We start from the raw sequence: 15,923 nt of genomic DNA, 5'->3' as shown, positions 1-15,923 counted from the left end.
GGTGCTGCCGCGACGGGAACAAAAGGTGAGAGCTCCGGGACTGCACGGGGCCCCCCTGGAGTGAGTCTGTCCAGTGTAAGCACCCCCACGCCCCGCAAGATTGACTGGCGCTTGCCCTCTCTGCCCAGGGGAAGTCAGTACAGTTGGTTTTCCTTTTTTTTTTTTCTTTTTTGACAGGCAGAGTTAAGAGAGACAGAAATTCACCCCCCAAATGGCCGCTATGGCCGGCGCACCGCGCTGATCCGAAAGCAGGAGCCAGGTGCTTCCTCCTGGTCTCCCATGCGGGTGCAGGGCCCAAGCACTTGGGCCATCCTCCACTGCCTTCCCGGGCCACAGCAGAGAGCTGGACCAGAAGAGGAGCAACCGGGACAGAATCCGGCGCCCCAACCGGGACTAGAACCTGGGGTACCGGTGCCGCAGGCAGAGGATTAGCCTAGTGAGCCGCGGCGCTGGCGCAGTATGGTTGGTTTTCATCATTACTCTGCACGCAGTCAGCTGCCCAAAACCAGATAACCTGCTGGGCTGCTTGGTCCCTACAGCAGGTGGCTTCGCTGAGGGGCCTGTTAAAAGTAGCTGCTTTCTCTGCGGCTAGGGTGAGCTCACCATGCCCTCTACCTTTCCAGTCAGACCCGGCGTGAGGGTATTCACAGTGGCCCTGTTTCTGAGGTCCTTCATGGACCAGTCCCATCGTTAAGACAGCTACAACATCAGTAAGAAAATCAGCTGTGCTCACAGAGCGGTCATCTTAGCTAGGGTGGGTCTGCCAAACAAGGCCAAGTACACAGCCAGTGTGTGTGTGCTGGCCCTGTCAGTAGCCTCAGTGCCCTCCTCTATACAATTCCTGCTCTCATGAAGTGATGTTGACAAAGGGCTTGACCTCGGGACCCAGTGAGCACCCAAGTGCTGGCTGCTACCTGAAAACACCTGTGACCAGGAAGGAAGCCCAGCCCCCGGACACCTTCCCTGCAGGGAGGGAGACGTTTCCCACCCCTATCCTGTCCCAGCAAGGGTTACTGAAGCAAGGGACAGCAAGGAGACACGAGGACCCCAGGGCCCTGCGGGTGCAGCCGTCGACTCTGGTGTAGCTCTGCCTGGTTCCCACATTGTGGGGCTGTCTCTGGGCTTTGGTCACCCGTGGAGGCCCAGGCAGAACTGCTCAGAGGGGGTCTTGGGGCCACGCTGGAAGTGCTTGTTAAGAGGATTTCTGGCTCCAGCTCCTGCCACCTGAAGCAGTGGCACAGCCAGAGCAAGGCTAACAAGTTACCCCCCGACGGCCCTCAACCCCACTCAGGTTTGACCTGTGGCGGGGAGAGGCACAGCTGAGCTGAGCGGCCTGCTGGATCTGAGATCCGTCTCCTAAGGCTGTTCGTGGAGGCAGGTGGCTGGGGAGCCAGCCACTGGGCAGGCGCTGCCCTGCTCACGGTGGGGCCCTCACTTCGGGGCTTGGAAGAAAGCCCCGGGTTGCCCGCCACCCCCTTTAGAAACCCGAGCAATGTGCCTGCTTTTAACGCCTCGCACTACTGGCTCTGGTCCCCAGGCAGGATTATAACCCCGCCAGAGCGAGCCCGTCCCCAGCCTGGTCGCCAGGCACTGGTCTCAGCAGCCCCCTGGGTCTAGGAATCTAGACCTAGGGAGGGAAAAGGAGTTTGCTGATGAGAGAGAACTTCTTGATCCTGGGGCAGGGATTAATCAAACCCACCCCCAGTCAGCCCTGGGAAAGGGGATACACGGAAAACATTTTCTGGTGGATTCCTCCGGTAGAAGATCACGCGGACCCAATGTCCCGTCCCTGAGAGTTGGGCTCACCGCCGGGAGGACTGGAGTGGCCACAGCAGGCAAGCGCATGCCCGTTGCTGATGGCCATCGCCCGGCTGGTAAGTGGTTTTGCTCCGGACTTCGTTGTGGCCGCTGCGCGGGAGGGGAGCGCGGGTCAGCAGAGCTGGTGCAGGGGCGCTGGCCAGGGCCTCCAAGCCCGCCCACTTGTCTGGTTGGCGTGTTGGCCACAACCCTTACCTCCCTGGCGATGCTGCTCTGGTTTTGCGGTCACATGGGATCCATCGTAGCACCATGTGGCACGGTGACGCTTGCAGGTGTGCGTGTGAAAAGCCTTGAACTTGTACCTGGTGCTGGGTGAGTGCTAGATCAGTCCTAGCTGCTTGTGGACTGTCTGCCATGCCAGGGCCTGGGCCTGGGTTCTGTTGAAATACAGAGTGAACAGATGCCGTCCCGACGTTCCAGGGTTGGATGCACTGAAGTCCGTACAAGAAAAGGGAGGTGAATACCTGTAGCGTGGCAAAGGACAGGAACAAAAATGCCCGGCCTGTTCGCTGAAGGGACTCAAGCAGGGTCGCAGGTCTGGCACCTCTTTGGACGAGAACCACACCCTCAGGGCTGGGTCAGAGCCACAACCACCGGCCTGCTGGTGACTCGGCCCCCGTTCTGCATTCCCGTGTCAGATTGTCTTTCTGTAGTGCCTGTCGGCCAGCACATCCTGGGCCTGCCCGGTGTAGCTTTTATATATATATATATCTTATATATAAATATATATATATCTTATATATATCTTATACAAATCGTATATATCTTATGTATATAAATCTTATATATATCTTATGTATATCTGATTATATAAATTATATATTATATAAATATATATATAATATATATAGAATCTGATTAGGGTAGTGGTGGAGCCATCTTGTTTTTTCCCTCACAGGGTCCCTTAAGCACTGCCTGGTGGAGTGGAGTGGGGTGGGGATGGACAAGCCCACCGATTGGACCCCCAGGGGCATCTGTTGCATGCACACACACACACACACACACACACATTCACACACCCTGCGGGATGGGCGTGTCTCAGCACCTGAGCTGGAGGCCCTGGACCATTCCCGGAGCACCTATGCTGTGTGCTGGCGCCCCCAGCAGGTCCCGGTGAGGATCACTTTTTTTTTTTTTTTTTGACAGGCAGAGTGGACAGTGAGAGAGAGAGACAGAGCAAAAGGTCTTCCTTTGCCGTTGGTTCACCCTCCAATGGCCGCCGTGGCCGGCACACTGCGCTGATCCGATGGCAGGAGCCAGGTGCTTTTCCTGGTCTCCCATGGGGTGCAGGGCCCAAGCACTTGGGCCATCCTCCACTGCACTCCCGGGCCAGAGCAGAGAGCTGGCCTGGAAGAGGGGCAACCAGGACAGAATCCAGCGCCCTGACCAGGACTAGAACCCGGTGTGCCGGCGCCTCAAGGCGGAGGGTTAGCCTAGTGAGCCGTGGCGCCGGCCTTCCCAGCGCCATCTCTAATGTTGGCTCTTTTTTTTTTTTTTTTTTTAAGGCAGAGAGGATGAGAGAGGGAGAGAGATCTTCCATTTGCTGGTTCACTCCCCAAGTCGCCACAATGGCCAGGGATGGTCCAGGCCAAAGCAGGGGCCCCAAGCACTTGGGCCACCTCCCACTGCTTCCCCAGGTGCATTGGCAGGGAGCTGGATCAGAAGTGGAGCAGCTGGGTCTTGAACCAGCGCCCATACAGGATGCCGGCGTCACAGGGGGAGGCTTGACCTGCTTGCTATGCCACAGCGCCGGCCCCTCTATTCTTAACCTTCTCCAATAAAATAAAAGCCAGGGGAGAAGTGATCAAGAGCCAGTGTTAAGAGCTGTGCCAGAACCTCCCACTCCCTCGCTGAATGTGGTGAATTCAGCCTCTTCCCAAGACGAAGCAAACCTGACAGTGCAGGCTGCTGGAGAGGGGCGTGGCCTCTCCGGAGGCGTCTGCTCCCATAAATGACCACATGGTACGCGTTCACTCGCGCCCGGCCCGGCGGGGTTCGGCTGGCGGTGTGGCTCTTGTGTACGGTGCTTGGGAGCCTCATTGTCCCCCACCTCCTGGTGCCACCTGCAGAGGCAGAGCTAGGCCAAGAGCAGTGTGGCCCACAGCTCTGGGCCAAAAGGCCGGGCTGGGCCAGCCGGTCGAGAAGGCAATGTCTGTCATGCACAGTGACTGCCTACTGCGAGGCCGGTGGGAATGTTTGGAAATGTCCCCACCTACTCCTGAGAAGGCGGCATACAGATCCCGCCTGAGGAGCATTCTACGGAAGTACCCGCACAGAGCTCCCGGCTCGAGACCATCAGAAGCAAGGAGAGTCTGAGGAACGGCCCAGGGGTGCCGGGGGGCGGGGGCTGTTGGCCCACAGCGATGGGGTGTCCTGAATTGTGAGCCTGGGAGAGAAAACTAACAGAGTTAATACTGTAGCAATATTGGCTCATTGGTTGTGAGAAATGCCTCATAGTAAAACAAGATGTTTGGGCACCAGTGCTGTGGCACAGTGGGTTAAAGCCCCAGCCTGTGGTGCCAGCATCCCATATGGGTGCTGGTTCAAGTCCCAGCTGCTCCACTCCCAATCCAGCTCTCTGCCGTGGCCTGGGAAAGCTGTGGAAGATGGTCCAAGCGCTTGGGTCCCTACACCTGCGTGGGAGACCTGGAAGAAGCTCCTGGTTCCTGGCTTCGGATTAGTGCAGCTCTGGCCGTTTGCAGCCAATTGGGGAGTGAACCAGCAGATGGAAGACCTCTCTCTCTGTCTCTCTGTGTGGCTCTACGTCTCTCTGTACTCTGTCTCTCAAGTAAATAAATCTTGAAAAATTAAAAAAAAAAAAAAAACCAGGATGTTTGTAGGGGAAGCTGTTAAATGGATGCACAGGACCTCTGTGTGCTATCCGTGCAATTTTTCTGTCCATCAAATCTTCTAAAGTGCTAGCTTTAAAAAATGCACTCCCTTGCTGGTTATTTTGTAACAAGCTGTGTTTCTGCAGGGGTGTAAGGGGCAAGGGAGAGTTGCCATTGAGTTGGGCTGAGCCGCACGCTCTGTGCCTGTCCTGTCTGCTTCTGTTCCCGGATGTGCCAGAGAAGCAGGAGGGAGGCGCGTGAGGCTGCGCGCGCCAGCTGGTGGGAAGCAGAGGCAAAGCGGGTTATCGCGGGAAAGCGAGAGAACACGTCCAGGAGGCGCCGAGCCACGCTGGGGTCGGGCTGGAGAAGGCTTGGCTGCTGCAGGGGCAGTGGTCAGCTCTCGGAGAGGCTGACTCACCAGGGCCCCGCTGTGAGTCACACGGCGTCACACTGTGCACTGGGCGGGCACGCACTGGGTGCAGCGCACGTAACTACACCACAGACTTGGCAGAGCGCGGGACCCTCGGCACGGGGGAGGGGCGGGGCTGCCCCATGCTTTGTGGCCCTTGACCCCAACCCGGTAAAAAAGCAGGGCAGGCATTCAGTACCTGGGTCATCCAGCCCATGGACCACTGCTCCCCACGCCAGACCTTTGGAGGATGGGCTGTGGGGAGAGCCTGGGGAGGCAGCCGGGTTGGACACGGGTGGGAATTCCGCCACTCACGGAGGGACCCGCTCAGCTCTCTGACCCAGATAGTGCACCTGCCCCGCCCACCTCCTGAGGCTGAGTCAGGGATCAAATGAGGGGAGCCCTGGACCAGGAGGATTCGCTGCGGGTTGCTGTCTGGGTGGATGTGGTGAAGGAGGTTAGCATTTTCCAGGCACTCGGTGAGGACCTGCATGGCCCTGGGTTCGTCTGGGGTAGAGCTTTGTATGTGTCAGGGCACTTGGGGTTGCAAGTACAGACAATGCTCTTCTACTTACAGTGGGGTTACGGCCCCGTGATCTCACCTTACAGGGAAAATATCGGAAGTCCAGACTGCATGTAGGCGCTGGCATTGGGGTACAGCAGGTTAATCCACCGCCACACCAGCAAACTGTATCAGAGTGTCCGGTCAAGGACAGCTCAAGCACTTGGGGCCCTGTCACCTACCTGGGAGACCTCGATGGAGCTCCTGGCTCCTGGCATGGCCTGGTCCAGCCCTGGCTGTTGCAGCCATCTGGAGACTGAACCAGCAGGTGGAAGATCTGTTGCTCTGCCTTTCAATTAAAACTAAATCTTGGCCGGCGCCGCGGCTCACTAGGCTAATCCTCCGCCTTGCGGCGCTGGCACACCAGGTTCTAGTCCCGGTCTGGGTGCCGGATTCTGTCCCGGTTGCCCCTCTTCCAGGCCAGCCCTCTGCTGTGGCCAGGGAGTGCAGTGGAGGATGGCCCAGGTGCTTGGGCCCTGCACCCCACGGGAGACCAGGAGAAGCACCTGGCTCCTGCCATGGGATCAGCGCGGTGCGCCGGCCGCGGCGGCCATTGGAGGGTGAACCAACGGCAAAAAAGGAAGACCTTTCTCTCTGTCTCTCTCTCTCACTGTCCACTCTGCCTGTCAAAAAATAATAATAAAAAAAAACAATCTTTTTTTTTAAACTGCATTTAATTCACCTAACCTACCAAATGTCGTAGTCCAAATATGCATTACTTTTGCAACACTGTGAAGTTGAAGAATTGTGAACTAATGATCCTTTGTGGGCACTGTTTGTGATAGCCAACTCCAGCTGGCTCGCATAACTGAGAATGCGGGGGCAGGAGGGCTTCAGGTGTCGTGTGATCAGGGTTCTGGCCGCAGGCCTCAGGGTGTCCCTGGGTGCTGGCTTCTGTCTAGACAGGAGGATGGGGGCAGGAGGCCCAGGCCATACATTCTGCCTTTTCTGGTAGGAGGGAGCCATGTTTCCCCTGTCGAGTGCCTGGTGCTCTGTTTGGACTGTCACAGGTCACCTGCCTGACTCAGAACCACTCATTGAGGCCACACGGGACATGCTGGCTGGCTTAGGCCGCAGGGGATGACCAGACCTCAACACATGACTAAAGAAAAGAGAGACAGGTAAAAATGATTGGTGGGACGGGCATTGTCTAAGACACCACTTCCGGTGCCCCAGCCCACATCGGAGGGCCGAGTTCATGTCCTGGTTCCACTCTTGATCCCAGCTTCCTGCCAACGTGCACCCTGGGAGGCAGCAAGAGATGGACAAAGAGTTGTGTTATATCTTAATGTTAGCCGTCGCAAAGCACACCGGACACCGGAGTAAGGGAAAGGGTTTATTGGGGAACACCCTACAGACCGGAGTGAAGGGGCGGTGAAGGAAAAAGAGAGGAGACTGTAAGAGAGAGAGACAGAGGAGGGAGAAGAGAGATGAGAGGAGGAGAGAAGCCGAGAGAGAGCAGGAGAGAAGGACCGAGAGAGCCAAGAGCCCAGAGGAGGAGGCTAGAGAGGAACAGAGAGAGAGCAGGAGAGAAGGGGCAAGAGAGAGCACGTGTTCAGGAACAGGCCCTTTTAAAACTTTGCCTGAGGGCGGGCAGGGAAGCAGGAGCAGCCAATCCCATTAGGATGGGGGTGGAGCCTGGCTCAGGTAGCTGGGCCATGCGGCCAACTGCGCCAGTTTCCTAACAAGTTGGATCCCTGCCACCCACGTGGGCGACCCGGATGACTTCCTGGCTCCTTGCGTTGGCTCGGCCCAGCTGCGGCTGTTACAGGCCTTTGGGGAGAGAACCAGCAGATGAGAGATCTCTCTGCCTGAAAGGCTTGGGCCCCTGGAACCCACATGAGAGATCCAGATGGGGTCTAGGCTTCTGGTTGCGGCCTGGCCCAGCCCTGGCTGTTCCAAGTATCTGGGCAATCAACCAGTAGATGGAAGATCTCTTCCCCACCCCTCCCTGTCTCCCCCTCCAACCCTCTGTTCTGCCTTTCAAGTTGATGAAAATAACTAAAAAGACCTAAGACCGCCCCCCCCCCCCCCCCACACTCCCTGGAGAGCCTGTCCCTGTTACAGGAATGCTCTGGACTCTGCCCTTCGAGGCCTTCATGAAAAGGGGCTCCGCAGAGGACGCTACTGCGGGGACCACAGGGCTGCTTCGGGGAGGACTGTCCTTGCGTTCTCAGTGTCTCCGTCACGGGGTATCTCGCCGGGAGAAAGCTGGTCTCTCCTGGAAGCAGGCTCTGGAAGGATTGCTTGTAGTCCTTTGTCTTGATCTTAGGGAGCTCTGGTTAAATAAAGCTCCGTGGCAAGAATCATCGCCCCCTCTCTATCCCCCACTACCCCTCCACCCCGTCCTCTGAGTTCTTGGGTCACCATAGCCCCTTATCTTGTGGTCTCTTGTTTTAATTTATTTCCATTTGAGAGATCTTCCCTCCATTATTTTCCAAAATGTCTGCAACATCTGGGGCTGGGAACTCAATCCGGGTCTCCCCTGTGGGTGGCAAGGGCACAAGGACTTGAGCCATCACCTGCTGCCTCCTAGGGTGCCCACGGCCGCCGGGAGATAGGATGGAGAGCGGAGCCAGGGCTGACTCCCAGGCACTCCAGCGTGGGCTGTAGGCGCCCCAGGTGGTGTCTCAACCTCTGTACCAAATGCCCACCCTGCTGGCTCCTAGGGTTTCTGATCAGCAACTCCCTTGCGGTGTGGGGCTTCCGCAATGCTGACTCCTGTATGGAGCAGGTTGGCACAGAGAAGGAGACAGTGCTGCTTTGTACTTCAAAGGCATAACAAAACCACAGCCCTAGAAAGCCTTTGTTCCAGGAGAGCTGGCTGGGGATCGCTAGGAACGAGGGCGGAGGCTGAAGCCAAGGCCGCACCTGGAGAAATTCCTGACTTAGGTCGGTGCTTTTCCAACACGTCCTCCTCCTGAGCACACCTGGGAAGCTGTGCTTGGAGGTGCTGGGACGCAGCACGTGTGTGACGGCCAGGCGGAAGCTGGGGCTGGCGCCAGGCACACTGGAGCGAAGAAACAGATGGAGGCGAGCCTCCGACCAGCCAGGCTCCTGCACACTGGGCCCAGAACGGTGCCGTCTTCCCACGATTTGTGGGACCTGGGGGGAGCCAGAGCAGAGCTGGCACTGAGCGTCCATCGTCAGCGGTAGGGGAGCTGAGCCCAGAGACCCCGCGTGTGAAGGCGGTCAGGCAAGCACCCTCAAGCTGCAAAACGGCAGCGAGACTGGGCTTCCAGGTTGACTTTGTGTCCTGCGCCACGTGATGTCGCGTGGCTGCAGTCCGACTAGTGGCTTCACAAAAGATCCTACAAATTCAGTGTGGTTTAGGGATACGGCGTCCAGGTGCTGTCACCCCAGAGCGGTTCACGCAGGCTTATCCAGGGCGGAGGGCGGGTCTGAGGGGGAAGCTGGGGCCCCTCCAGGCAGAGATCTGGAGCTGTACTTACTGGTGGGGGTGCGGGACGGTATTTAACTGGGAGAACCCAACTTAATGCCACCGAAGTGTCAGCTACTCGGGGACCAGCCTGCGCATTCTGGGATGGACCCACCTTGGGAAAGGCTCCGGAGTCTCATGGAAATGTCTTCCCCCTGAGAGGACAGGCCCCGGCTTTACCCTCTCCCTTCTGGTAGTCAAACGGTACCTACCCTAGGGCCTGGCTCCAGTCCCCACTCCCTGGTGTTACACCAGCCCAGACGAAAGCGATCCCTTCCCTCTTACCATGCCCATCAGCACTACAGTGGACCACACAATCCCTCCAGGCTTCTGGTGCTAAGAGGGCCTGGCCTTTGGTTGTAGCAATGAGGAGGATGCTTGTCCATGTGCTAACTCCTGGTGCATCCAGGCCGACCCATGACAGCCCTGCCCCCACCGCTGCCAAACACCTGCTCTGGGGCCCTGGAGCAAGTCCCCACTCACGGACTGTGTGGTGTGCTGGGCCCCGAGCAGTGAGCTGCTCCAGGTGTTGGGGAAACCAGCTCCTGCTATGTCCGGCCAGGCCCGCGGCTTCCGCACCTCTCCGGGGTCGCCAGCACCAGTGGCCTGGCATCCCCAGCACACAGGAGACTGGAAGCCCCACGCGCCACCTGCAGTCACCCCTAGCATGGCGTGGTCTCAGGGAACGGATCACAAGTCAGAGACAGCATGGAAAATGTTATTCTTTTATTATTCCAAGGAGGTAACAGGGGGCCCAACCCGCCACAGCCACGGGGAATGAGAGGCAGCCAGCGGCCAGTGGTTTGAGAAGCGCCTCCCGCTGCATCTCCAAGCCCCCGTCTGTGACGGCCAGGTCATAGGCAGGCGACCCCGCTCGGCACCCCACTGCCAGCCGAAGGGCTCGATGTGGAGGCGCCTGGGCCCCTTGTCCCCCACGGCAGCCGATGGCCCTGCCCAGCACTTAACTTTATTCCTGGGAGCCCAGAGCAGGCAGGGTGGGGGCCAGGCCCAAGTCATCAGTCTGGGTGAGAGATCTAGTCGTGTTAATACTCGGGGAGAGAGAAGACAGCGCTGGGAGTGTGGAGCAAGGGGGGACGCGGTGAGTGGCCCCAGGCTGTGGGCGCCACCCTGAGCGCTTTGGGGGATTCTCAGGTACATGATGCGCAGGGACAGGGTGCGAGCCCGGGGGCTGCTTCCCCTGGCCGGAGTGGAACTTGGGGTTCACCTTCCACTCGTTACTGGTTTCCGGGGCCGAAGTCCTCACCCCTGGGGCGGAAGCAGGTGTCATCCATGCACCAAGCGTGGCCTTGCAGGGCTGCATGGTGACTCAGTTCTCCAGCGTGGAGGGGTCGGACAACCGGCCCCAGGAGACCCTCATTCCCTCCACCCCAGCTCCTGTCCCCTGCAAATGACCAGGGTGGGAGGCACGAGGCGGAGGCGGCTCCCAGCGCAGCCCCGTGTACTCCTGCTGTGGGGCCCGGGCACCCCTACGGTCCCCCACGGCCTAGGGCACGCTGTGTACCATGGGAGTGTCTGGCAAGGCGATAGTGGCGCACAGGCGCCGTGGGTGCGGGCGTTCACTTCCAAGCACTGTCCAAGCTGGACCTGCGGGCGGGCACCGCTTCCGCCCAGCTAAGAGATTTTTGGTTTGATAACTTGTGGAAAGAATTTGTGAAAACCACACCGCCGCGTTCTCGTCCCCCAGAGCCACCGGTTTGGTTTGGTTTGGCGTGAAAGGACAGAGAGAGGCAGAGCTCCATAGTGGCTAAGGCTTGTGCCGCACCCAGTGCACTATGGGTCTGGGCGGGGAGGCGGGGGCCGCAGGTCGCCTAGTCGCTGGTGGGCTCTGCCGACACAGACACGTCGTCCTGGAGCTCCTCGAAGCCGGGGACAGGCTTCTGCAGAAAGTGCGTGCTGGCCTGGATCACCTTGTCCGGGCCGATGTTGTACACCGGGTGTGTGGGCTGCTGCGGAGAGAGCAGATGCCGGTTAGCGAGCCTGGGGCACCCCAGTGACACACACATCCTCGCTCCCCCCACCCCCACCCCCCGGCCTCCAAGGCACACAGATGCATCAGAGGCCGTTCAAATCCGGGAGATGGGCCGAACACATCCAGTACAGAGGACACGGGGAGCGCCGCACAGCCCAAGACGAGGCTGTCAGAAGTTCTAGAACGTTCGCAAGTGCTTATGACACTGAGGGAAAACAGTAGTGCACGATACTATCTCTGACTTTTCATTTTTAAAAACTGATGTATTAATTTGTAAGGCAGAATGACCCAGAGGGAGAGGGAGAGAGAGAAGAGAGATTTTTCCATCCACTGGTTCACTGCCCAACTGCCCACAATAGCCAGGGCCAGACTAGGCCAGGCCAAAGCCCGGAGTCAGGAACTCCAACCGGGTGTCCCACATGGGTGGTGGGAACCCAAGTACTTGAGCCAACATCTGCCACCTCCCAGGGACACCGGCAGGAAGCAGGATCACAAGCACAGAGCAGCCAGGACTCGAACCAGCGCCCTGATAGGAGATGCAGGCTGCCTGACCTAGTGTCCCACAACGCCTGTCCCTCTCTATCACTTTTAAAAATGCGTTTGTGGGGGCCGGTGTTGTGGCATAGCAGGTAAAGCTGCTGCCTGCAGCGCCGGCATCCCATACGGGCACTGGTTCAAATCCCAGCTGCTCCACTTCCGATGCAGCTCTCTGCTGTGGCCTGTGAAAGCAGTGGAGGATGGCCCAAGTCCTTAGGCCCCTGCACCTGTGTGGGAGACCCAGAAGAAGCTCCTGGCTCCTGGCTTCGGCCTGGCCTGCCCTAGCCTTGGCTATTACAGCCATTTGGAGAGTGAACCAGTGGATGGAAGAGGCGCTCTCTCACTTTCTCTCTCTCTGCTTTTCAAATAAATAAATAAATAAATACTTTAAGGAGAAAAAAAAAAAAAAACTGATACACAAACTTTTTCCAAGACAGAAAAGTATGAGAGAAGGATCCCATCGGATTTTATGAGGCTACGATATTATCCTGAAACACAAAATGGGAATGAACAACACGTTGAAATCTTAGAGCAGTCTTTCTTATGAACACACGTGCTGGAAACTCCTAAGTAAAAATACTAGCAACCTGACCCGGCAGCGTGCTCAATCCATGCAAGCCCTGCTATGACCAAAAAGCATTTATCCCAGGAATGAAGGGGTAATGCCAGAATGCTGGATTTTAATATTAAAGGAGAAAAAGCAGATGCAGAAGAAGCGTTCAACAGAACGTAACACAAACCTCGCCGAGTAGGAATGGCGACTGTCATGACCCTGCCCACGGGAACGGTCACGGTTAACAGTGACATTACAGAGGCCTTCCCGTTGTAGCTGGGGCAAGACAGGACACCCCCCCCCCCAATACCCACTGTGTCACCACACTGCGGGGCCTTAGCTAACATCACAAGGCAAGGACCTTGAATCAAATGCTGGAGTCAGGAGAGGCGAGCACTCACCTGAAAATGAGATTACTTTCCAATTAGGAAAGTACAAGGGATTCTGTAAATGATTAAGCGAGTCCAGCAAGGAATCCAGATACAAAGTTAATATACAAATAGCATTAGCGTTTCTATATACTAGCAACAAGCTGTTAATAAGGGAGAAAGAAAAAGGTTCCATCACATGGACACACAAACTAAATCACCTAGTGTGGTAATGACACAGAGAGCGTGCCAGTCCTTTACAGAAAATGTCACAAAAGATCACCAAAGGGCAAGACAGGAAAATCAGAAAAACACATATTCAAGAAGCCTTAATATTGAAGATGTTAGTTGTCACCATTGACCTAAAGTTTAGTGCAATTCCCATAAAAATTCACACAGGCTTGTTTCTTAAGATTTTAAAGGCAGAGTGACAGACCATCTGTGGGCTGGTTCACTCCCCTAAATGCCCGCCATGGCTGGGGCTGGGCCAGCCTGAAGCCAGGAGCCTAGAACCCCATCCACCTTGGGCCATCTCCCACTGCTTTCCAGGCGTATTGGCAGGGAGCTGGGCTGCAGGTGTAGCAAACCCACGCTGTGCCGCCACACCACCTCCCGGGCAATGTTGAGGGAAAAGAAAGAGGTGGACAGGATTTGCCTACCTGTGTTCAGATTTGCTTGGGACACTGCAGATAGGCAAACAGGGCAAGGGATGGGAACGAGTGTAGAAGCAGAGCCCTGGTGGACAGAAGCTCGAGTGTGTGTGCCGCACACGCTGGGGACCCTTCAGCAGGAAAGGCTAAAGCGTCAGCAAATCGTGTTGGGGGAAAAGACGCAATTACACCCAACCCTCACTGGCGAGAAATCCCAGAGAATTTACAGTCCAGATGAAAAAAAGCAAACCTCAAACTACTTACTGAGAAGAAAACAGATTTATGATCTAGAAATAAGAAGAGTTCTTTCTTTAAAAATATTTATTTATTTATTTGAAAGTCAGTTACACATACACACGGGGTTGGGGGGTCTTCCATCTGCTGGTTCACTCCCCAATTGGCCGCATGGCCAGAGCCGCGCCGATCTGAAGGCAGGAGCCAGGAGCCAGGAGCTTCTTCCAGGTCTCCCACGTGGGTGCAGGGGCCCAAGCACTTAGCCCATCTTCTACTGCTTTCCCAGGCCATAGCAGAGAGCTGGATCGGAAGTGGAGCAGCTGGGACTTGAACTGGTGCCCATATGGGATGCTGGCATTGCAGGCGGTGGCTTTACTTGCTACACCACAGCGCTGACCCCAGGAGAGTTCTTAGGCAAACCTCTATCCCCCTCCCCCCCCCAAAAAAAAAAACAAAAAAAAAAAACACCAAAATAGTTATGAGCACTTTAAAATTTTCTGTTAAACAATAACAACGAAAAAATACTAAAGATGAAAACTGTTTCACAAACTGGAAGATAGTCACCACCCAGACATAAGTGGCAACAGACTGGTATCGAGAATACACGGAGGGGTTAGCACTGTGGCATAATGGGTAAAGCCACTGTCTGCAGTGCCGGCATCCCATATGGGTGCCAATTTGAGCTTCAGCTGTTCCACTTCCGATCCAGCTCTCTGCTGTGGCCTGGGAAAGCAGAGAAGATGGCCCAAGTCCTTGGGCCCCTGCACCCACATAGGAGACCCAGAGGAGGCTCCTGGCTTCAGATCAGTGCCACTCTGGCTGTTGTGGCCAATTGGGGAGTGAACCAGTGGATGTTAGACCTCTCTCTGTGTAACTCTGACTTCGAAATAAATCAATCTTAAAAAAAAAAATGCATGGAGAACTCTTAAAAATAAGAAAAGGAAAACCAAGTGAAATGCCAAACCAGCATGAAGATGAGCAAAGGATTCGAACTGGCAGGCAATCCGCAGAGACTGGAACACAGCAAGTGTTGGAAAAGATGCCCAGTCTTGCTAGTAATCAGGATCAAGATCAAGATCAGACGGGGACGCCGTTCCATAGCCACCACACTGGCAAAAAGGAAGGGTCTGATGACAGAGCACATGTTGGCACTGCCATGCGCATACAGGCACACAGGCCTGAGCGGGAGGGAAGATGGGTACCCCGCTCCAGCCCAGCGGGATAACGGACGCACTCATGAGCCCAACAAGAATGTTCATGGCAATGCTGTAGTAGCAAAAACCTGAAAACAATCTAAAAGTCAAGCACAGGAGAACAGAGAATAAACCGGCGCCTTTATACAAAGGAGTAGTATACAGCGGTTAAAAGGAATAAGCAACACACACCAACAGGGATAAACCTCAGAAATACAATGGCCAGGGAGAGAGAACCACACAGACTAGCTGGTACACTGACAGTCAGAAATGGGCAAGAATGAGGAACGTGCACAGGTGTGACGCCTGGCGAAGTTAGGACAGAGTGCCCTCTAGGGAAGGAAAGGCAAGACGGGAGGAGGAGGACCTGAGAGGCTAGTGGGGGGACTGTTAAGTCTTGAAGCTGAGCGGTCGCTACTCCGATTTTCTCGGAGTAAGGATGAGGCTGCACGTCTCACTGCTGGGCCGTTTGTGTACCTTCTGCTTGACTGAAACATCCCCCAGATCGAACCAACCCACACACACAGGGAAGGTGGCAGACACAGGTGCACTTCCCACAGATCCCTAGGTGGGAGGTGCTGGGACGTGGTCCCTGTGGACACACCCCCTCGGCCAGGTGGCTGTGGGTCTGGCTGCGGTGGGGAACTGTCACAGGAGGGGAAGGGGGATGTCTGTAAAGGAAGCAGCACCAATCGTGAGGAGTGTTGGGAAGGAGGCGTGGTGGCACAGCTCGAGACCACGGCTGCTGAGCGCAGCGCCCGGGGACAGCTGGAGCCGCCCTTCAGTGCAGGGGTGGGGCCTGTCGAGACTCACAGCCCCTGTGCAACAGCCGACTGGCCCAGTTCCTTGACCCTGGAGGAGAGGCACAGGACCTGTGTCCCAGATAACGTCCCCGGGGGGGCGCTGGGCCTGCCTGGAGGGGGCATTTCCTCCTTGGTCACCTCCGCAGCGACCACCAAGCTGCGAGCATGACTGGCGGCTGCTCTTGGGGGACCCTGGCGAGCGGGCATGCCGTGCCTCCCCCCACCCCACCCCCGCCCGGCCTTACCAGCGCGTTTTCCGGCACACCGAGGATCACGTCGTGCAACATGGCTCCGCTGCCGAAGTGCTGGGCTATGGACAAGCCACTGAGGCAGTAGCAGGTGTGGTAGAAGTCCCGCGACCTGCAAGGACAGGGCAGCTCCGAGCCACACTCCCCGGTCGGCCGTATGCAGGCCGAGGCCTGGGATGCGATCCCACAGCCCACCCGCGTCCGCCGCGTGGCTATGGGGAGCGTGGCCTTCCCCACAGTGGTTCTGAGAGCCGCGTCCTCCAGCCCCCACCCCACCCCACCGATGGG

At 56.7% G+C, this 15,923-nt stretch overlaps 1 protein-coding gene across 2 annotated transcripts in view; it reads right to left on the bottom strand.

Moving 5' to 3' along the window:
- Nucleotides 1-9,770: 9,770 nt before the first annotated feature.
- Nucleotides 9,771-15,923, bottom strand: part of FNTB (farnesyltransferase, CAAX box, subunit beta) — a 90,901-nt gene continuing 84,748 nt past the window's right edge. Inside the window, exons 11-12 of one of the 2 annotated variants that reach the window (XM_008271856.4) lie at nt 15,633-15,747; nt 9,771-11,026 (exon numbers count right to left, since the gene is read on the bottom strand). In XM_008271856.4, coding sequence (XP_008270078.2) covers nt 10,889-11,026; nt 15,633-15,747 — 253 coding nt within the window. In that variant the 3' untranslated portion in view covers nt 9,771-10,888. The remainder of the gene's footprint in view (nt 11,027-15,632; nt 15,748-15,923) is intronic. The other variant, XM_051826397.2, reaches the window with a different exon arrangement.

The sequence above is a fragment of the Oryctolagus cuniculus genome, chromosome 20 (genome assembly GCF_964237555.1).
Source record: "Oryctolagus cuniculus chromosome 20, mOryCun1.1, whole genome shotgun sequence".
Taxonomy (NCBI): Eukaryota; Metazoa; Chordata; class Mammalia; order Lagomorpha; family Leporidae; genus Oryctolagus; species Oryctolagus cuniculus.
The sequence above is the reverse complement of the archived record's forward strand: the minus strand, read 5'-3'. Positions and strand labels throughout refer to the sequence as shown.